The sequence below is a fragment of the Sitophilus oryzae genome, unplaced genomic scaffold (genome assembly GCF_002938485.1).
Source record: "Sitophilus oryzae breed Bouriz unplaced genomic scaffold, Soryzae_2.0 scaffold_154_pilon_pilon, whole genome shotgun sequence".
Lineage (NCBI taxonomy): Eukaryota > Metazoa > Arthropoda > Insecta > Coleoptera > Curculionidae > Sitophilus > Sitophilus oryzae.
Genome location: NW_022146225.1, coordinates 2,130,986 through 2,154,187, shown reverse-complemented (window position 1 = coordinate 2,154,187; position 23,202 = coordinate 2,130,986). Strand labels below are relative to the sequence as shown.

The following is a 23,202-nucleotide window of genomic DNA, read 5'->3' as shown; positions in this document are numbered from 1 at the left end:
AAAATAATCACTATCAAAGAAAAAAATTTAGTGCTTTAATTTTTTGCCAAATCAATTTTTCAAAAGTTACAAAACATTTTTATTAATGTCAAGTAACGTTAAATAAAAATCGAGTATTTTTTTTTGTATATCTTCATTAAATTTTTCTGGAACATCCGGAAAAGATAAGAGTTGTAAAACTTGTTGTACGACTCTTGACAGATACTTCAAGAATTTCTTAAGAACGTTCTTCGAAGCATAAGTTTAAATGCCGTAAATATTTATATTAATCTCCAACGTTATAGCGTGCTTTTGAAAAATTTAAATCCCAATTCAAGAAAATAAGATTTAAAAATCTTAAAAAAATTAATACAAATATGTTGAAATACCTTGAGAATTGACCCTAACAAGCAGTGGGCGTTAAAATCCAGTTATTAAGTTAAAAATTGTGCTCCCGCTTTTTTAATTTTAAGTTAATTACAATCAGAGCTTCCTTTCAAAAGCTCCCTTCTCAGCTTTTTCATTCTTTTTCAGCTACTTTACGTCCTTTTATTTTTTAGGTACTCACTGATTTCTCCTTATTAAATACCCTCATAATTACTTCTTTAAAGGGATGATACGTTTAATTTAAGGCATTTTAATTAACTTAAAAATAGATGTCAATATTTTCGAAACGTGTATTAGTTGTTTGTTGATATTTTTTAAGGATGCAGATCCCATTTTAGAGAATTGTCTACAATAAGCCCTAAGAATCTGTAAAATTCTTAGGACTTGTAGAGAATTCTCTAAAATGGGACATGCATATCGACGCTTTGTCAAAAAAAATGAGCTTTGCCTGTTTTGCATTAAGATCTGTTTCTAGTGAGCTTAACTTTTCAGTGGCTAGAACTGTTTATTATGCACTTTTTGAGTCGCACCTCAGGTATGCCTTTCCATTCTGGGGTACGTGTTGTGCGACTCAATTTGACCGTATTTTCAAGTTCCAGAAGAGAACTGTTTGATATTGACTGAGACTAAACAGCAGAACTCATTGCCAGGACTTCTTCAGACAACTCTTCCTTCCTTATTTATATTTGAATCCGTTTGCCTAATACGTAAGCATGTATCAGCTTCTCAAGAAAGGCCATCTCACACTTATCCACTCAGGAACTCGGAGCAAGATCTTTATCTACCTACCCCACGCTCAGAGTTAGTTAAAAGTTCAATGTTATACAACTCGAAAAAAATGCACAATCGCCTGACATTTGAAATCAAATCCATAACATCATTTTCTTCATTTCGCAAAGCATTAAAATTTTATTTACTAGACAAGGCTTTCTACGCCGTAAATGACTTATATTTTGATAATCGAATTTGATCTTGTAAATACTGATCTAATATTTGCTATTACTATATTTACTATAATAAACTTACTACATATTTTTGAATTCTATTTTTATTTTTCTTATTCTTTGACATTGTAAATATTTATAAATGTTTATTTTAAACAATATCACTGACAATGTAATTTGTATACTTGTTTTGTATTCACTTTTGTTTGTTTACTTGTTTTGTTACTTTGTTACTTTGTTTGTATTTTATGTACTTTACCTTTGTCTACAAATTGCAATAATTTTTTGACAATAAAAGCATTTATTTATTTGATTTACGTTTATTTTCAACTAAAGTAAAATAATCAATCTTAACAATTATTTTGTTTCAAAAAACTCCGGTCCCCATTGATCACCGAAGGAGTCCCTTCTGGAGTATAAACCCTTCCTGAACACAAACGGTACATTGTGAGACAGGAAATTGTAGAGAGAAACAAGCCCTATAACATAGGATACAACATTTTAATGAACAGTGCTTTCCATAAAATCAATAAAATGAAAAATATCCGAAATAATATGCATGTACTGATTTCTTTCGAAAATCGACAACTATGAAACTATGAACTCTTCCTGGACACAAACGGTATATTGTGAGACAGAAAAACGCCATATCCAAACTAATTATGAAAAGGAATACAAACATTTTCAAAAATGGAAGCAATTAAAAAACGTGCGAGAAGAAATAAAGTTTTTAACCTATCCTCGCTGTTAAAGTATCATTTAATCTACCCTTGCGGTCAAAGTGCTATTTTATCTATACTATTTTTGATAGATAAAAGGCAATTTTAACAGTTGCTATGGAAAAAACAAATTTTTCTTCTTATTCCATTACTTAAAACTTTTTTAAAGAAACAGAAAATTGAATTTTAGGCAATTACACTAATTTAAGCAGGGAGTTAAAATGCTCTGAATTATTTATCCTGAAAGTTGAGTCGCCTGAGTCATTAATAAATAATTTGAATTCCTGGATTTGTGACATCTGTTTAAAATTAAATGATTTCCTGAGGGACTCTGCCTTATCCATCGTTCTCAGAGATAGAAAAATATTTTTTGCTTCCAATATTGTTGTTAAACAAGGAGTTTCTTCGTTTTTTTTTTAATTTATAGCATAATTTTATTTGCAAAGCAGTACGACAGGGAGACCAATAATTGACAGATTTGACAGGACCGCGTCTTATTACAAGAAGAAGAAGAAGAGATGTATGAGGGTAACACTCAATCGAAAAAAATTCTAGAGTAATATGAGATTTTGATATTAATATCCCCGGTTTACTCGCCGCCACTGGGTTAGGTGAATGTGTGCTTGAACCAGTAAAGAGTACAAAGACACGAAGACGAAGAAAACTAGACATAAAGATAAATGCGGGAACGCGGTTGCATTTTATTACATGCCTCAAGATGCATCAGGATATCCTATATTTGATATACGTATTCTTTACCTTTACAGAACGGTGCGATCTATTTTCCTGAAAAAAGGCATTATTTCCACATCGATACCGCACTTAATTTTATTTCGTCTCTCTCTTTTTCGACCTATTCTACAGGGTGGAAAAAGATAAATGCCCAAAAAATTCGAGAGATGATTTTTTTCTTTCTCTTCAAATATTTTCAATCCTTTACCTACAATTTTAGTGAAACCAGAAAAATTATGAATAAATTCTTAATTCTAACAGTTTAAAATACATGCCAAAAAATCATTAGGTGTCTGTGATAAAAATTTGCTCAAGAAAAAGTCGATTCACCACTTATTAGCAAAAGCTTGTAGGCCATTTAATGCTGATTAAAAGTTGTATCTTGGTATTAAAATATGTTGCACTTATAGTAACTTTTACCCTCAAATCGCTAAAAGCACTTGATAGAAAATTATAATAAATCAAAAATAGATAAAGATTTTAACACCTTGTAGCTACGAAACAAAGCAGAATCGAACCTATACGCTTAATATGAAGAAATGATGTGAATGATGTTTTTTGAAACGCCCTGTATAAGAAAAAGAACGGAGAGAACCTATATAAAAAATAACGATCGTCTAAATGAAAATATATAAAAGCCCTGTATCTCTCACATTAGTAATAAAGTACGGGAATGGCGTCATAAAATGTAATGGAGCCTCAACTTAGTAAAACAGTGCTTACGTGAGGTAGATATTTTAGAGGATTAAGCAGGCATATAAAATCTGCGAAATATACTTGATATTCGAGACAGGACTTTATAGTTTTGATATACTTGATACTTGAAGAGGTTTAATTAAATTATACTAGGAATATCATTGATATTATAGCGACTACGTTCGCGTTACACCTCGAATCGTTCATGCATTGATTTAAATGATTGTTTAACTCTTTATAGATAGAGCTAGTGAGCCTTATAAATGCTCTATTTAAACTGTGTTTTTAAAAGTTTTAGAGCTACTCGTATTTCATATGAAAGTTAGCAATTGTTGATTTTCTGGATATTGTACAGGGCGAGTCTTGAATAAGTGCAAATATTTTCAGGGCTGGTAGATCTCGATAAAAGAAACATATTTTCTCTTCACCGTTTTTCAAGTAACTCGAAAATAACCGAGTTATTTAACTTTAAAAATTTTCCAAAAAAAAATATTTTTTGCTTAAATTTTGAGTTTTTTCTGTCTGGTAAATTTATTCTACTACCTATGTTGCCATATTATCAAGAAATTATGGTTTTTAACTAAAAACTAAAAAAAAGTTTTTCAAAAAATTCCAAATTCTTCAAAAAAATTTTCACGAAAATCTCATAAACGTGTTAAAGGTCATCTATGTCTTCAGTTGTTGAAGGATTGTCCCACTGGAAGATGCTTAATACTCAAACAACGCTTATTCAACTTCTTTACGACATATTGCACAAAAATGCAATTATTCATCATTTCTTAGATAGAAATAATAATAAAAACACCAGAGGGTTATAAGAGGTCATAATATGTCTTCAGATGTGTATTGGACATGCCATCATAAGCACTTATTTAACTTTCTAATAAATTCTTAGACCAAAATAAATAAAAAAAGACGAGAGTGTTTTACACTAACCATTTATACATTCAGAAATATATTTTTTTGACGATGATATCGAAAATAAGCAATTATTTACTTTACTCTAGGTACAAAGATATTTTCTTCAAAAACCACCGACAACGATATTACATTGTTACCAGATAAAACAAGTTTTTATCAAAGGAATGCCACTGTACTTTATACGTTTGTATGTATATATCTCCTGCATATATTCCTAGGAGAGAATATAATGATTTGTGAGGTATCTCCGAGATACAGGCATTGAATTTTATGCATTTACCCACCGAGGGTTTTGTTATTTTTGTTGCTTTGTTATTGTTGAGCTTATTTGTTGTTCTGGCTATGTATATTATGTCTGAAATACAGGATGGTTAGATTTATATACCACTTAAATCTATTAAAAATTGATTTTTTAAGAGACTATTTTTATATGAATTATTTTATATTTTATATCAACTACATTTACAAGTTTTTGGTTTAAATTAATTGTATTTTGATACTGTATTTGTGGCAAATTCAAAAAAAGTTACCTGAATCAAGTATAGTATATCTGATAGAAGTATAATGAAGTAAAAGGAAAATTGTTCCTTTTAAATTGAAAAAACCTTTTTATCTTTGTATTTTACAAAGTTGTTCAGATTTTTGTACCAGAACTTTAAAAGTCTAGAGAAAATCTTATCTCAAATAACAAATATATCTAACAAAAATCAAACTAGATATTTAGATTACAGTTAATGGTTGGAACCTTTGGTGTTACACAGCAAAATAAAAACACTAAATCACGACAATACACCAAAACACTTTTACTTTTACACTGGACGCGCGTTCCGCTAACCATGTTAGCATCATCAGCAGATGATTATAAACTAAAGTACAATCTACAAGGTGAGCGTTTATATACTCGCTCAGTGGGCCCCGAGTGGGCGTGGCAAAATCTAGCCAACCGAGTCAGAGTCAACTGAGCGTAACAGTTAGATTTCCGCCACTAAGAGTAGTAGGAACAAAGAACTTGAAGGAATTGGACCGTTGTCTCTGTTCATACTATCTTTACATTTATTAATTCTGATGCTTTCATATGCATCTAATTGCCTGTAATTTGAGACTTGTTTAATTAATTTTAAATTATTAAGATCTATACAATGTTCTTTATGAACAATATGTTCGGCAACGCAAGATTTATCCGGTTTACCATATCTTATCTGAGCTAAATGTTCTTTAAATCTAGTTAATATTGATTTTCTAGTTTGCCCAACATATTTCTGATTACAATCTTTACAAGAAATTTCATAAATACCCGACCTTTCCAGTGGAGGTGTTTTATCCTTTGGATTACCTAATAATTGTTGTAATTTATTATTAGCACTATACACAAGTTTATAATTGACATTCTTAAAAATTCCTTTTAGACCACGGGATAACTCTCTATCAAACGGTATCGAAAAATATTTAGACGTATCTTTCTCCACTTGAAAAGTCGAATTTTCAGAAATCATTAACCTATACCTATAAATTAATTAGAAAACGTAGGTATAGGTTAATGATTTCTGAAAATTCGACTTTTCAAGTGGAGAAAGATACGTCTAAATATTTTTCGATACCGTTTGATAGAGAGTTATCCCGTGGTCTAAAAGGAATTTTTAAGAATGTCAATTATAAACTTGTGTATAGTGCTAATAATAAATTACAACAATTATTAGGTAATCCAAAAGATAAAACACCTCCACTAGAAAAGGTCGGGTATTTTTGAAATTTCTTGTAAAGATTGTAATCAGAAATATGTTGGGCAAACTAGAAGATCAATATTAACTAGATTTAAAGAACATTTAGCTCAGATAAGATATGGTAGACCGGATAAATCTTGCGTTGCCGAACATATTGTTGATAATGAACATTGTATAGATCTTAATAATTTAAAATTAATTAAACAAGTCTCAAATTACAGGCAATTAGATGCATATGAAAGCATCAGAATTAATAAATGTAAAGATAGTATGAACAGAGTCAACGGTCCAATTCCTTCAAGTTCTTTGTTCCTACTACTCTAGTGGCGGAAATCTAACTGTTACGCTCAGTTGACTCTGACTCGGTTGGCTAGATTTTGCCACGCCCACTCGGGGCCCACTGAGCGAGTATATAAACGCTCACCTTGTAGATTGTACTTTAGTTTATAATCATCTGCTGATGATGCTAACATGGTTAGCGAAACGCGCGTCCAGTGTAAAAGTGTTTTGGTGTATTGTGGTGATTTAGTGTTTTTATTTTGCTAGATATTTAGATCTGGATCGGAGGGGCTTCTCCAGACTGTCCACTGGAGAAACCACCAAGTGCACAGGCATAGCAGGATCAATAGCTCAGCCTGTATCAAGAAAGTATTTGCTGCAGACTTTACTATAAAGATCCTGAAACAGTAGAGCACATAATATGTCACTGCTTGCCTTTGGATCACGAGCGAAACTTTCTGTTTGGGAAAGCAAGGCGAGAGGAACTATGCTCATATTCTATCAAAGACCTGCAAAAGCCGGTGCAGGATACAGGGATAGAAGATTAGGTGCAGACGGGAAAGAAGTTATAGTTAAACGAGTTTTGATACTTTACTATTTCTCTTTGTCACTCTTAGTAAGATTTTCAACCAGAAACATATATTTATCTTTGTATGCTTTTATTAACTAATCTATTTTGTATTTTACAGATAACTTCTTAGGAAAACATCGCACAAAATTCACCAAACCAAATGAAAATGACCATTCTACATTCATGTTGCTGCTGGAGATCGGTGAGGAAGGGCAGCGTGGCTTGTGGTGTCTATACAGGGGTAAGTCAATTGTTAAACTCAATTTATTTTATTGCCAATATTGCCAATTAATCATCATAATTTCTAGCTTATTCAACCATTTCCAATTTTGGTGTAGCCTCCCTCCATATTTAAATAAACTTCTTGTTATTGGGCCCGTTATTGTCTATTGTTGAATCCCATCTCAGATTTGACCTTCTTCTTGATAAAGTTCCTTAATTCCACGTAGATGCAATGCTGTAATTTTTATGGTCCATCTGTAAGTTTTATGGTCCAATGCCACTTGAAGGATTTGATTTTGTGGATGACTCTTTTGTCATATCCACTCTATTCTTTTACGATCTCTCTTGGATATTCACAGCATATTTCGTTCCATTGAGCGTTGTGCCACCTACTGTTTCCTTATAATGTCCGTTTTAAGTGTCTAGGTTTCGCATGCATAGGTTATGACTGGTAATACTAGTACACATTGGTCACTATTAGTCCTTTTTCATCTTTATATCATAATGCGAACGAAAGTCGCCTTGACTAGGATTCGAACCTGCCTTAAGGGTCGATTACATTGGGCGAATTTACTAGCTACTCGCTGGCGACTAAAGTCGGCCTACTACCGAGCGTGTTTGAACTCGCTCATGGCTTACAATTAGACAGAACGATTAAAAACGCAAAAACGCAGTACATCTTTGATGCTACAAACAACAAATTTTTTAGAGAAATGCTATTACACACGGCGACTTTGCTCGCCAGACACCAAAATATCCAGCGAGTAGCGACTAAAGTAGCCGACTTGGCTACTTTAATCGCAATAGCTGCGCGACCGGCGAGTTTATTATTACACTTAGCGGGTTTCGTCGCGGCCACTAAATTCGCCAGCGAGTAGCTAGTAAATTCGCCCAATGTAATCGACCCTTTTTAAAGTAGCGTTAAGTGCTAACGCTTTAACCACGCGGCCACCGAGGATTTGAAAGATTCTATGTAAAATTCTTCTTCTTTCTTTCTCAGCCTGGTTCCATCCAGTGTTGGATATAGGCCTCTTCTAGGTTTTTCCATGCTTCGCGATCTCTAGCCAACCTTATCCATTGTCTTCCCGCCACTGTCCTGACGTCATCGACCCATCTCTTTTTTGGTCGGCCCACACTTCTTGTTGTTCCCCTAGGTCTCCATAGGATTACTTTTTGGGGCCATCGGCCTGGATCCTGTCTTGCCACATGTCCTATCCATTGCCACTTCACACTTGCCACTCTTTTAACGACATCTATTAATTTTGTTTTTTGACGTATGTGGGTATTCCGTATTTTTTCCCTAATGGTGACTCCCAACATGATTCTTTCCATGGCTCTTTGTGCTACTCGTAGTTGTTCTGCTGTTTTTCGGGTAATTGCCATAGCCTCTAAGCCATACGTAAGCACAGGTAGAATGCAGCTGTCGTAAGCCTTTTTCTTAGGTTCATGGGCACCTTTTATCCTTGAAAATATCGCTCATATTTCCAAATGCTACCCATGCCAAATGGATCCTGCGTTTGATCTCCGTATTTTGGTTTTCCTTGCCCAGCTTGATTTTATGACCTAAATATATATAATGGTCTACGTTTTCAATAATAACGTTGTCAACGGTAATGTTACGGATATTGTTGCTCATTATCTTGGTCTTTTAAGTTCATTTTAAGGCCAATTTTCTGGAATTGGTCATTTAGCTCATTTAGCATGGAGTTCAGTTCTTGAATGTCGATGCTCAGCAAGACAATATCGTCTGAACCTCAGATGGCTAAGGTGTACCCCATCCATGGTTAGACCTCTATTTTCCCATTCTAATTTCTTGAAGACATTTTCCAGTGTCAGTGTAAATAACTTGGGAGAGATGGTATCTCCTTGTCTCACGCCCTTGCCGAGTGGTATTATTTTTCTGTTTTGAGGTCATTATCTAATTTAACTTGGAAGGTTGCACTATCATATCTGGAATCAATTCTCGCATCCTCCATTGCAGCTAGAAATGACGAGGTTTCGATGCTGTCAAAGGCTTTTGATAGTCTACAAAGGCCAAATGTAGAGGTATATTTGTAATCTGTTGTTTTTTCAATGACTGTTTTAATTGTTTGTAGATGATCGATGGTACTAAAAGCTTTTCGAAAGCTTGCCTGTTCTATGGGCTGATAGGAATCTAGTTTCGTAGACAGTCGGTTGTTGATAATCCTAGTGAAGAGCTTGTATAGATGCGAGAGAAGGCTTATTGGTCTATAATTCTCTATATTTGTAAAATCTCCTTTTTTGTATAGTAGCACAACTTCTGCGTTTGTCCATGCATCCGGGATTCTACCCTCCATCAGACATTTATATAACAATACTTCCACGGCATCCACTAAAGGTTTTCCGCCCATCTTCAGCATTTCAGGTTTAATACGATCTTCTCCTGGGCTTTTGCCATTTTTAATTTGTTGAAGTGCGTATTTAATTTCTGTGGTTGATATTTCTGGCATATCTTCTGATCCTACGTTTGTGATGTGTTTTTGTACTCTATCTTTGTTTGTGACTGATAAACGTTGTTCGATACTGTTGTTCGTAGAATTTGTGTATTTTATTTCTAATTTCATGTTTGTCTGTTGTTATAATGCCATGTGTGTTTCTTATCTTTATTATTTTTTGTTTTCCGCGCATTTGCTTGCGTCTTAACACTTTCATGCTTCTATTGTTTTCAATTGTTTCCAAAATTTGGTTTCTCTTATACTCCCTTAGATCTGTTCTTATTTCTCTTTTAGTTGTTTTATTTAAGGTCAGATCTCTGTCAGTCTTTCTTCTTTCCCTTATTAGTTTTGTCGTTTCTGGTTTAAATTTAGTTTCCGAAAGGTGTTTCATTTTACTACATATTTTCTTTGTTGCTGTAGTTATGCCCTGCTTTAGATTATTGAGAATGTCGTTGGGGTTTTGATCTCTGAGTGTCTGTGACTTTAGTCGCTTTTCAAGCTCTTTTTGATAGGTTTCCTGATTTAGTTGCAGAGCGTCCCTTGTAGGAAACATTGATCTGGTAATTATTTTTCTCCTTTCTATATTAGTATAGGTTTGTATTTTGGCGCGTACTAGTCTGTGGTCACTTCCTTTATGAAAACTGTTTAACACATCGACATCTTTACAGATTGTATTCTTGTTGGTGAGGATAAAGTCTATTTGATTATTTACTCGTCCGTCTGGACTCCGCCATGTCCATTCTAAAATTCTTACTTAAAAGATAATGTTCAGTGAAAGTACTTTTTTATTTATAAACATTTATTTAATTCTGTTTTAAGCATTTGTTCTTATAGCGGCAACATAGATACATTATCTGTAAAAATTTCAACTGTCTAGCTATAAGAGTTCATAAGATAGACATTTGTGACAGACGGACGGATAGCGAAGTCTTAGTAATTCTTAGTAATAGGGTTCCCGTTGTTAGATATCCTTTAAACATTTATCCTAAAAACGAGACAAATTAAAGAGAAATGGGAGTTTTTGTTTATTGTCAAAAAAAAACAAAATGGCAGTCGACAGGTCACTTAAACGAGGTGAGTGGCGCGATTTAACTTTTAATTAATTCCAAAAACGGACCTAACTGGAACGTGTTCTCCCGTTATTTCCCAATTTTCCCGTTAGGAAAAGCGTGAAATTGAAAACTCAAACCCAGATAACCGTATATACATATACGTTCAGAGAAATTAGTAAACCTAGAGCAACTCCCTAAAATATTTTTGATAGAACAGTCTTTGGTTATCTTCTAATTTTACCAGCAGTATCAGTATAACAGAAATTTATAATATATCTTGGCAGAGACTTAACGAGTAAGATTTCTATTGTAAATTTATAAATATTTATTGTTCCTGTGTGATAATTGTTTAGGTATTCATTTATAAAATAAAAAAAAAATTAAAAAAGATAGTATATTGTTTTACTAGGATTAAAAATGATACTTTTCGTGGCGAGACTACATTACACGGTACGTTTTAGATTACATGCCAGACACAGAAAGTCATTTTTACACCCAATAGCACATGCTATTCTTTTCAAACGTCGCAAATATTTTTTTAAACAATTGAAATGTTCCAAATAGTATAATAGTTATTTAAGACGATAAAATGGTAGTTTATCGTCGAACGTCAAGATTAATTCACGAGCGATGAATTAATTTCGGGATACCATAATGCAATTTTATCGTCGTGTATAAAACAATATTTTTTTCCATAGCGACTTACGTTTTAAAAAATATTCAGAAATTATTATTTCGAGGAATTTATTACGAGTAGAAAAAATATTGTGCTGAGTTGGCGTTGATTTCTATGTAATTTGACAAATAAATAAAGCTGTCTCTTTAGTTGTCAGTTTTGAGTCAATATTTTTTAATTCTCTTTCGTGTCGATTGCTGATTGAATTGCAGCCAGAAATGGCTCAAAACAAAATAAGTAAATTACCAACAGATATTCAGGCTGAGGCGACAAAACGCCACACAGTGGGGTATTTGACACAGATAGTTGATCCAAATTTTTTTATGTAGACCTTATATAAATTATTGCTATTTTTAATTAAAGAGGAAATAATATGAACAAAATAAAGGATAATTCGTCGATTCTAAAATAAAGAAAGAAAAATCACTGTCCCAGTGTTTCCACGGTCAATGCCACTAATGCCAGTAGTAATATCGCAACTAATTCTACTAATGCTACGACTGATCCGCGAGCAATGCCCATACCACTAAAGTCGCTACTAATGCCAAATTGTGCTATACTGCTAATGGCACTAATGCGATCGCTTTGTACACAACAATGCCATCGCGGTTTACACCTCGCATTAGTATATCACTGATTGGCAAATTAGAGGATACCAAGAATGTTTTTCTCATATTATCAGCAAAGTCGCAAAAAGTCGCAGTATTTTATTTTACTGTATGCAAGTCCAATGTTTACTAAGTAAAACGTATATAGGCAATATGCTGAATTCTTCGAAATGCGCAACTAAATCTCTAAGTATAATAAAAATGTCACAAATTTAGTCAAATTTTCTGAACCCCTAACTTTTAGTTGCAAAAAAAATCGTTAGTATAGAGAATATCAAAATAAATAATACGTTTTTGTAGAATACATACCTGCAGCTTGCTGAGCCATTTTCAATCAAAACAATAATATAAACCTAAAAAGAGCACAAGAACAAAAACAATTTATAATTTTAAACATAAAATTTAGCCATTTACCTCTTATCTGTGAGAAGTAACAACTTTGACGTTTCGTTGAAACAAATGAATGCAACTAAACAAACCCATGGCAACGCCATTCATGGCAGACATGATTTAACTTATCATTTATCTTTTTTTGGGAAATCTTAAACACATTTGCTTTTTCGAATTTCGATCACATTTTTCATGCTAATACCCCACCGTGCGCCATATCCAAACTACTTCTATTTAAATCCCAAATAACTTATAAAAAGGAATACAAAAATTTTCAAAAATAGAAGCAATTAAAAAACGTGCGAGAAGAAATAAAGTTTTTAACCCATCCTCGCTGTAAAAGTATCATTTAATCTACCCTGGCGGTTAAAGTACTATGTTATCTACTATTTTTGATAGATATAAGGCAATTTTAACAGTTGCAATGAAAAAAAAAGATTTAAAAGTAATACCTTGTATGTAATTATATATCGAGAAACTACGGTTACGGGCTCGTTGAATTTGACACTTTATGTCAGTTTAATAATATATTTTCCTACTTTATGCTTAGGCGTATAACTTTTTGCCTAGGCGTTTTACTTTTTGCCTAGGCGTTACAATGACTTTTTTATATTGTCAATCACGTCGCAAAAACTAATACTTTTGTAACGTTTGACAAAATTGTTTGGAATTTTTTTAGTTTTTAGTTAAAAAAACATAATTTGTGGATAATATGGCAACATAGGTAGAAGATTAATACAGGTACAAGATAGAAGATCCAGAAAAAAATCCAGTGGTTCTAAAAATTTTAGCAAAAAAATATTTTTTTTGGAAATTTTCAATGTAAAATAACTCGATTATTTTATATTTATTTTAAAAAACGGTAAAGAGAAAAATGTTTCTTTTATCGAGATCTACGATCTACCAGCCCTGAAAATATTTGCATTTATTTAAGACTCACCCTGTATAACCTGGTTTATCATGAATAAAACACAGGGAAAACAAGAAGACATACGAGCCTAATCTACTAGGAAATAATCTAAAATAAAAACCTGGATACACAGGGATCGTTCTAGTATAGCATCACGTACGCTACTCCATGTCTGACAAATAGACTTGGAAATTTTCGTATTCATGGAAAACGATACCGACGCCTAGACTCGTATTACGAAATTCCGGAGCCCTGGAGATATTTCCCGGAAATATCCGGAAAGGAACACCTGGGCTAGATATGTTTGTATATACCATTTCCTGTTCTCTGCTTTTTAGTTTTATATTACTACGGGAGCTTTGCGAACGAAAAATTTATTATTGAAACCAGACCAGAAAGGTTTTAAAATGTTTTTTTCTTTTTAAATCGTCCTTGGGCAATTTAGTATTGTAATCTAGTAAAAAAGGTATTTATTTTTTACTTAATTTGCTACGGTTAAATACAAAACACTAATCCTATAACAGTAATTTTGGTTCTGTCAGTTCTGTTAGAATGCACTGGGCTGTAGTAACACTTTTCACTACACTAGTTCAAATGGTTTTGTTCTTTTCAGTCTTCTAACTAAGCCATCACTATCCAGGAGCTGATAGACCGCCATGATGATGTGCTGATGGAGCCTCTCTTCATGTCTTAAGGTATATTTCCTGATAACTTTGTCGACATCATCCACTTCTATGTCCTTACGTAGATTACAATTGCGAATATACCACAGTGCTTCAACAATAACTCATAGTACCTTGTTTTGGAATCTTTGGATAATATTTCGGTTGCTTTGTTTGGTACATCTCCGGAGTTGAATACCATAAGTCTTGTTGATAAAGCAAAAGCTTATTATATATTGACAAGGTTTAAAATGATTTTAAATTTAAAAAAAACTAAGATCATTTGACCTTTAAAGCTAATTAACTCAAATTATATTTAACATACGAGGGTAAGTCGATTATTAATTCTTCCTTCGTCATTCTCCTTGTCACCTGTGTCTATTTTTTTGTCCCTCCAAGCCTTTCAAGAGATAATGAGGTGTCACATACGGTCAGCAAGGTAAAGGACCGGATAATTTAACCCTTAGTTAATGTGAAGGACATTAATTATAGTCCATGGCAGACAGCTTCGATAATATATGTATACATTTAAGCCAAAGAATAAGTAAACATGGACTAGCTTTAATATATAAATAATATTAGAAAATTTAACATAAAATTTGAGTAACTCAGTCACAATCAAATTTTCAATTATGGCGTAGTCTCCCTCACATAGTTCGAAAATCTCCCTATTTAGACGAAGACCAAATTTTAGAGGGGACCATGATATTAAGAAATTAGCAGGAATAACTTCAATCATAGGGAGCCTTTATAAGTATGCGAGGGAGGATTATTATGATAAAATACGCTGATTTTTCTGTCTTTTATCCTTAATTTAGGCTAAGCATAACAACCTGAAATGCATCCAACAAATCGATGAACCAATATAGACAATCTTTGTTATCTTTACGCTGCTTGAATATAAAAACTACACAAAGTTTTATCTCTTTTCTCGATAGTTCTTGTTATCACTCCATACATTTCCCATTATTCCAGAAAACTTTCATTATTAGCCATTAATTAGGAAAATAGATGGGCATTTATCTGGAACTATCATTAGTGTTGTTGTGAAAAAAGTAAACGACTCTTCCGCAAACATCGTTAATTCTCCTTTTTCTGTGGTTTGTCCGGCATGGACTCTTCAATAGGGTTTGCTAAGGGATGTTTATTTTGTCGAGTGGACGTGTGATTAACCCTTCTCCCTTTTGTCAACGATAATTTGTCATGTTCTGACTGGCTATTTTTGTATATCGATTTGTTGGATGAATTTCAGTGTTTTATGCTGAAGGAAAACGAAAATTAACAACACTTTCCTTTAAAATATGGGTTTTAAAATATTGTTATAAGTGTAGGAAAGTAGCCAAACATAAAATACCATTAGTTTTTGTGTTATATAAAAAAAGATAAAAACACTACTAATGGCTAGTTTAAATTTCTTAGTTCATAGATTACTTAATTTACCACTTTCCAAAGAAAGATATGAAATAGAAAGAGATTACATTAGGAATGTAGCTGAGTGTAATGGATATTCTCCTTCACTAGTTAATAAATTAATTAGAAAACGTAGGTATAGGTTAATGATTTCTGAAAATTCGACTTTTCAAGTGGAGAAAGATACGTCTTAATATTTTTCGATACCGTTTGATAGAGGGTTATCCCGTGGTCTAAAAAGAATTTTTAAGAATGTCAATTATAAACTTGTGTATAGTGCTAATAATAAATTACAACAATTATTAGGTAATCCAAAGGATATAACACCTCCACTGGAAAGGTCGGGTATTTATGACATTTCTTGTAAAGATTGTAATCAGAAATATGTTGGGCAAACTAGAAGATCAATATTAACTAGATTTAAAGAGCATTTAGCTCAGATAAGATATGGTAGACCGGATAAATTTTGCGTTCCCGAACATATTGTTGATAAAGAACATTGTATAGATCTTAATAATTTAAAATTAATCAAACAAGTCTCAAATTACAGGCAATTAGATGCATATGAAAGCATCAGAATTAATAAATGTAAAGATAGGATGAACAGAGACAACGGTCCAATTCCTTCAAGTTCTTTGTTCCTACTACTCTAGTGGCGGAAATCTAACTGTTACGTTCAGTGGGCTCTGACTCGGTTGGCTAGATTTTGCCACGCGCACTCGGTGCCCACTGGGCGAGTATATAAACGCTCCACTTGTAGATTGTACTTTAGTTTATAATCATCTGCTGATGATGCTAACATGGTTAGCGAAACGCGCGTCCAGTGTAAAAGTAAAAGTGTTTTGGTGTATTGTGGTGATTTAGTGTTTTTATTTTGCTGTGTAACACCAAAGGTTCCAACCCTCAACTGTAATAAAAAAAGATATTGTAAATCAAAAAAATATATATTTTTAAGCTTCATTGAGAAACTCGCAATTAGTGGTTTCAATTACACTTTATACTTTTTGATGATGGGATCGATATTTTTAAACATCCCTACGATATGTCCGCAGAAATTTATATTAAAAAAGCATGCTAACACAACGTAACACGGATGTAAAAAAGGGACAAGAATAGCATTTTTACGTGTTGTAATTAGTTGTTTTTTCTTTTTTTCGCAACGGCAACAATTACCAGGACGCTTCATTAAATCCGGCCGATTAGGCCTACGCTTGTTGCACAAACAAGCCCAACAATTCTCATTTACATGTAGCGGTAAAGAGAGGAAACGTAGATGTATGTAAAATCCCAGCGAAAATAAACACAAACAAGCGAATTTTGTCAGCACTCGACAAAAAATTAAAAAATTCCTGTTCCAGCAAAATACTTCAGTTTTATAACGATTTTAAAATTTAGTTAAAGTAGTTTATTTAGATTGCAAGTTTATTTAGTCGCATTTCACACAATGAAACAAATTTTCGATTGTACAGGGTGGCGCCTCTCATACGCCGCGGAAGCTCCAAGGTGAAGGGTAGTTTATATCGAAATTAAATTTTGGCACCATATGTAGGTTAACTAAAAGCATTTTATAAAAATATATAGAATTATACAGGATGTCCCCAAAAAAAGTTACACATCAAAGTTGTGCTTTTCTAATGGAACACCCTATATATTAATTGATTTTCGCATTCTAGGAAAAAAATAAAGGTGAGTTTTATTAAAGAAGCATATACCTAAAATCTAAGGATTTTGACATATTTCACATTTTGTGAAAATGAAGAGTAAATTTTAAATTTTGATAACAGCTACCTAAAATTTAGTTGACCTTGTATAGCCTGATATTTAATTACAGTAACCATTGTATGTTAAACCAAATTGAAATTTGACCCGAAAAGTTATACAGGGTGGGACAAAATTAATATGGAACATTAGTCACTTTTAACAGCAAGTTACTCCTTTATTTTAAAGGGAACATCCAGTATATTTTTCCGGTGTTCAATGTGGAATCTATAAATCTTCCAAAAATTATTAAGGTTGCCTACCCCTCAGACAAAAATTTTTCCAGATATTTTAATTTTTATGATTTTGCATCAGTAAATGTTTATTATTTGAAAAAATCTAGATGGCTCTGTGATACCTTTTGTTAGGAGAGCGTAATTAAGGTGTAGTTGGGTGCAATAACACTCAATAACTGAGTAGTAATAACATTAGTAGAATCTCTTAGTTAAAATACCGGTAAATAATTTGTTGCCGTAATTTCGACAACACTTTACTTAATGTGTTCCATTAGATTTTATCCCGGATATTCAGACGTTTTCTCTTTTGTTAGTTTTGTTAAAGGATTTAAGGCAAACAGATTTCTATACCAAGCGCAGAGGCAGATTCTAATTTTCTAAAGTTGGGAGGATTTTAGCAAGCTTAATAGAAAATTAAGTTTGTTGATGTTTGTACAAGGATTTTCCTCTATAAGAGCTATCTGGTTAAATTATAGAACCGTGGAATTCCGTTGATTATAACATTCGTCGCATTTTCAGTTGAACTTTACCCTATTTCACATGTAGTGTAAATAGATTTTATACAAAATGTCTCCATGATCAACTTCCTTAATTTAAACACGTGTATTTTTATGATTTAATTTTGTAGAAAATCAGCATTATTTTGTGATTTAAGCCTAGCCAAAGAAATTACAGTATATAGTTTAACAACCCAACAAACATTTGAAGGTAAAGTTACGTTAAATTAACCACCTGGACTATTATTGACCAACTGGAAATTGGTCGAAAGTTCCAAGAATTGACGTTAAAATTTCCAAAGTGGGGAATAAAACTAAAGTAATTTGGAAGTTAAAAACAGGTTAACAGGTTATGTCTTGTATGAAATATGGGCTATGAGGTCAAAAATAACCGACCTGAGGTCATAACATGGTAAAATAGAGGTGAATTTTACTAAAAATAGTCCTAATTTATACTACCCACATTTCAACATGGGAAAGAAAGAGAAAGAATAAGGTAAAGTATTTTTCTTTTTAAGATTCTTTTTAATTTCCAAATAATGAACCAGGAAGACAAACAAGTGTAATAAGTGGCATGGCCGTTTGAACATTAATCCAATATGGATGAAATACCTACATATATGGACTTTCTAGTAAATGTAAATAAATTATTGGTAAGAAGTGGATTACTGGATTCTCAAGATAATTATGTCTGCGGAGAAAATTTTTCTGTGAGATGTAAAAATGATAGGCTCTGAAAATTATGCGCCATTAAAATTTTATGTATATTCAACAATTAATTTTAGAATAAAACGTTATTTTCAAGGCTCTAATCTAACTTTTTTCAGATAACTTCCTTGGTCACTTTTAAAGTTCTTAATTAGTTAATTTAACTTGTGGTATGTAGTATTATTCATAAACGTCTGTTTATTTTTCTCAATAGTTTAGAACTATATCGCAAAAAAATATTTTTTGAAAACAAATTTGATAAGAAAATGGCCGCTAATGATGTTTTCTATGAAGTTAGGTTTTCCATAATTTTAAAACCTTAAAGTCCGCTTTCTTTGTATGAGGTTAAGATTTCTTTAAATTAATAACCTCAAAGGTCAAGATTTCTTGCTTAAGGTATTTTTCCTTCGAGGTGTTCGAAGTTAAAAAATGGGCTATATTAGGTCGAAGTCTTGACTACCTTGTTGGAGTATAGCCGGTAAAACAGAAAACTTTTATTTTCTTTGAGTGACAGTGACAGTTGACAATGATATTTTATGCTAAGTTCGGTAATTACATCTTCGAGCAATGCGATTAACTTTTTACAGTAATCATATGTCCTAAAATGAGAATGGTCGCGTTCATCAGGACGTAGCGCTATCGCAGCGATCACTAATTTTCTGCTGAACGCGCCGATTAGTTGTGAGCGCTCTGGGATCAGTCGCCATTTTTTCCATCAGATTTAAAATACGCTACGCTACCGATGCATGATGGATTAAACGTCACATACGCCAAGTGTCACAAAATGTTGTGGAAAACGAAAACAAAGCATTTTGTTTATTGTTCTCGGTTGACTAATCCCCTCGATTTGTGCCAAAAATGGGTGAAAACAATTTAATATGCATTACTTATGATTTTGATCTAAAAAGCACGTTCAGCAGGACAACCAATCGATGGTACATCGCTCACTGATCAACTTGTCCTGTTGAACGCGACCAATCTTTATTGAGAGTCACGTGACATGTCAAATTTTTATCCTTGTGCTGGCCGATGCAGTTACCGAACTGGCCTAAACTAGAACGCTAACTAACTAGAAAACTAAATTAGTTTTCTTTGCTTATTATTTTTAAAAGTTTTGTGTTTTGGGATTGTGAATGTTATTACAGAGGACTTTTTGTTTTTATTGCACATAATGGACACGTTTGAGATTGTGGCGGTAATAAAAAAGAAACGCTTTGAATATTCTTTCGTTCCCCACCAGTGGGAACAAGGTAATGTGCTATGACGTAATAATCCCTCGAAAACTTTTTTAAACGGAAATCACACCGAGGAAATTAAAAAAGGTAATTTTTAACCTGCCGTATGTCTGACTTTCTTCCAAGTCAAAAAACTAAGTTACTTTTACCTTTGAAGCATAATAGCGACTTATGAGGTCGAAATAAATTAAATTTTGAACGTAATTTGAACTCCTCCATATAATATCTCATTTAAAGTTATTAACAACTAAATTTTAACCTAACTTGAAAACCAAACAATGCCTTCGACCCCCGAGACAAATTTGAGGTTATAATAAAGTAACATTTAACCTACTTTAAGTCCCTGTAGTCTTAATGCCCTCAATAGGTTATCAGTAATTAGATTTTAACAATGCCAGCTAACTCCAACGTTGCTACTTTTCAAAGGCATAACTTTAGGTTATTATTAACTAGTTTACGACCTCATTTTTAGATTTTTCGCACTTTATTGCCTAGAAGAAATTTATTCAGTTAAGTATAAGTAAAATTAAACCAAATAGTGGTTAATTTTCCGTGGTTAATGTTTTTTTCTCCTTCCTTTGCTACTTGGGAAGTAACCAAGAAAGACCGTAAAAGAATAGAATGGATACGACGAAAGACCCAGGTAATAGATGTCATCCACAGAGTCAAATTCCTCAAAAAGCAATGGGCCTGACACCTGGCAAGAAGAACGGATAACAGATGGACCACAACATAATTGTTGTGGGTACCATGCTGTAATTCATGGTACCCACAAGGAATTAAGAGACCTAGAACAAGACCGAACCTGAGATGGGACCATGATATTAGGAAAACAAGAGAGTATCTAAATGTGTGAAGGAGGCTACACCATATTTAGAAATACTTGATTAAACTGAAGAAAATAATGATGATGATAGTTCCAAGTCAAAGCAAAAATTCTACAACTGCCTGTAACTCAACAATCTGACGTTTTGTATTATTGGAGTACCCTATATCTCGCACATCTCAATTTAATCGGGAAGTTCAATTGTAAAATAGATTTTGGACTAAAATTAATCAACATTGAAGCTTAAAAGCATATACTTCAGTGTAATAAATTAATAAATAATACATCAGCTCTATGTTATAGAGCGTGGATTATACTTTAACCAAATCCACACGAGAGCTGTTATAATTTATATCTATATCATAAAGCTTTATCAAGCGCTGACATATGTGTATTCCAAAAGCTTTCATGTTAATTATATGATATTTCCCGAGACCCTGCACCTCTGAAAATATATCTGGATCTATCTATATCTGTCTAGAACATTTAGAACATGGATAATGAAATCAGAAATGTATTTTAAATTTATCTAGTTAATAAAATTAAAATTGAATTATTTGGATTGGTTTAGCTTTATGATTAAAAAAAATGTCGTTTTTAAAAATTGGATCGTTACATATTACCATCTAGGATTTGTTATTGAAATGACTCAAATTCCTGTTTGAAACTGAAAAATAGCAAAAACAGGAAACGTCCCTATGTTTCTTCGGGTTGTTTACAAGAAAATCTTTCACGCCCTGACGGTCCTCCAGCCCTTTGTTTTAACCTTAACGCAAACCAACGCTTACAAACAACACCTCGAACGTTCATTATTGATGACCAGCGATCAATCTGACGGAAGAAAAATGCCTGGAGGCGGCCTCAGAAACCTGGAGTAGGGAATTGTTTATGAAACTTTTACTTGTGGACGATTAAGTTTCGGGTTTATTCCAGCCAAGCTGTTATTACTACCGATTAGTAATAAAAATGGGTTTAATAATATTTCTTTTAATAATTCAGTTTTTTTAACTCGGGAAAAACTTATTTATTCGGGAAAATAAAAAACTTTTTTAAAGTAAAACTTCTTTAAGCGCGTTGGGAGTTTGACAAAGAATAAGAAAAAAAAACTATTTATATATTTAAATTCAACTATTCGAGAACACTTTACTTTTTTAAAACGGATACGTCTACAAGAAACCCACAAGAAAAAAATGAAAAAATGAAACAAACAATTACCCATACATAAAACAAAATAAGCTGTTACTATTTTCTCCTATTACGTGAAAAGCGTTCACTATCATGTCAGCAACAACCGTCAGCAACTTTTATCAACAACGTCAGCCATTAGCCTGTTGTGTGGCACCGTTGAATATTCAAACTGCTTCGGGACGCTTCAAAGCCACTCCGTACTTCCCAGCGGCAAATTGATATATTCAATTATAGATTCGCTCTCCCCCTAAAGCCACCCCTCCACCCACAATTCCACCGCCAAACTCTCCCCGACCCCCGCGAGCCTCCACCTCCTCACTTCGATCGAACCGGTAAATTGTGGACTCGAACTTTGACTCTGCGAAGTTTCGGACGTTTGTGCTGGCGAAACGTCTTTTTCGTCGAGTTATAACTTCATATTTTCTCGACGTTTTGAGGAAAAGGAGTAATGGAAGGCTTCGAAGCCACAGGCACATCGTATCTTTTTAATACAGGAGTCGCGGTTTTTTTTTCGATATTATTTGTTTTTTTATTTATATTAGGATCAGTAACCAATGTCTATAACATATGTGTTCTAACTTTCAATGAAATACTACAGCTTTGAGTGGCTTTCTATAAACGATACTTAAGAGTCCAATTCACAAGTCCGAAAAAGTAGCAAAATAAGCGTTCGGCATTTAACGTTTTATCTTAAACTAGCTAGGTATTTTTACACAAATGGAAGAAAGAAATTAAAGATAAAGGATTATACTATATCCGTATTGTAGCACATTTTTCGACAACTTCTTTATTTTTAAGATTTTGATGGTCAAACATCAACAAAATATTCCTTATGTTTGGACTAAATTTTCTAGAAAATAAAGGCATCATTTAAAATTCCGTTACAATACGGAAACAGATTGAAGTTCTGTGATTACAGTGACATATAATTTATATGGTTTTGTAACAAATTTGTCGCTATTTTATGGCAAATGCTGAAGCTCTGCAAACCTTAATCAAGCCTTAATCAAAGCACGTGTTCTTGGAATTTATAAATATTAAATTTCTAAAAATTAAACTAAAGTAAATATTAATTTTCTACAATATATAAATTTGAAATATAAATTAAAATTCAACACAAAATAAAAAAATAAACATAATTCTTAACTTGTTCCCAACCGACATAACTAAAAAATTTATCCTACAAAATGGAATATCAGCATATACAGATTGAAATAATTAATTCTCAACTTACATTACTAATACAAAAAAAAATATATAAAAAATATATCACTCAAAATAAATTTAACTAATGCTTAAGTAAATTTCTTTGAATTTTGCATTGAGGTATGATTTGATTATTGCCTTGTTTTTTCTTTCAATTTATCTAATTAGAGTTGATTATACGGCTCCCCTCACCTTATGATTTTAGTCTAGTTG

The 23,202-nt window shown here is 32.8% G+C and overlaps 1 protein-coding gene across 1 annotated transcript in view; it reads left to right on the top strand.

Moving 5' to 3' along the window:
* The window catches only part of LOC115878984, a 131,150-nt gene that overhangs the window by 4,025 nt on the left and 103,923 nt on the right, over positions 1 to 23,202 (top strand). The window contains exon 2 of the mRNA XM_030895599.1: positions 7,068 to 7,190. Within this exon, the coding sequence (XP_030751459.1) occupies positions 7,110 to 7,190 (81 nt within the window). The 5' untranslated portion in view covers positions 7,068 to 7,109. The remainder of the gene's footprint in view (positions 1 to 7,067; positions 7,191 to 23,202) is intronic.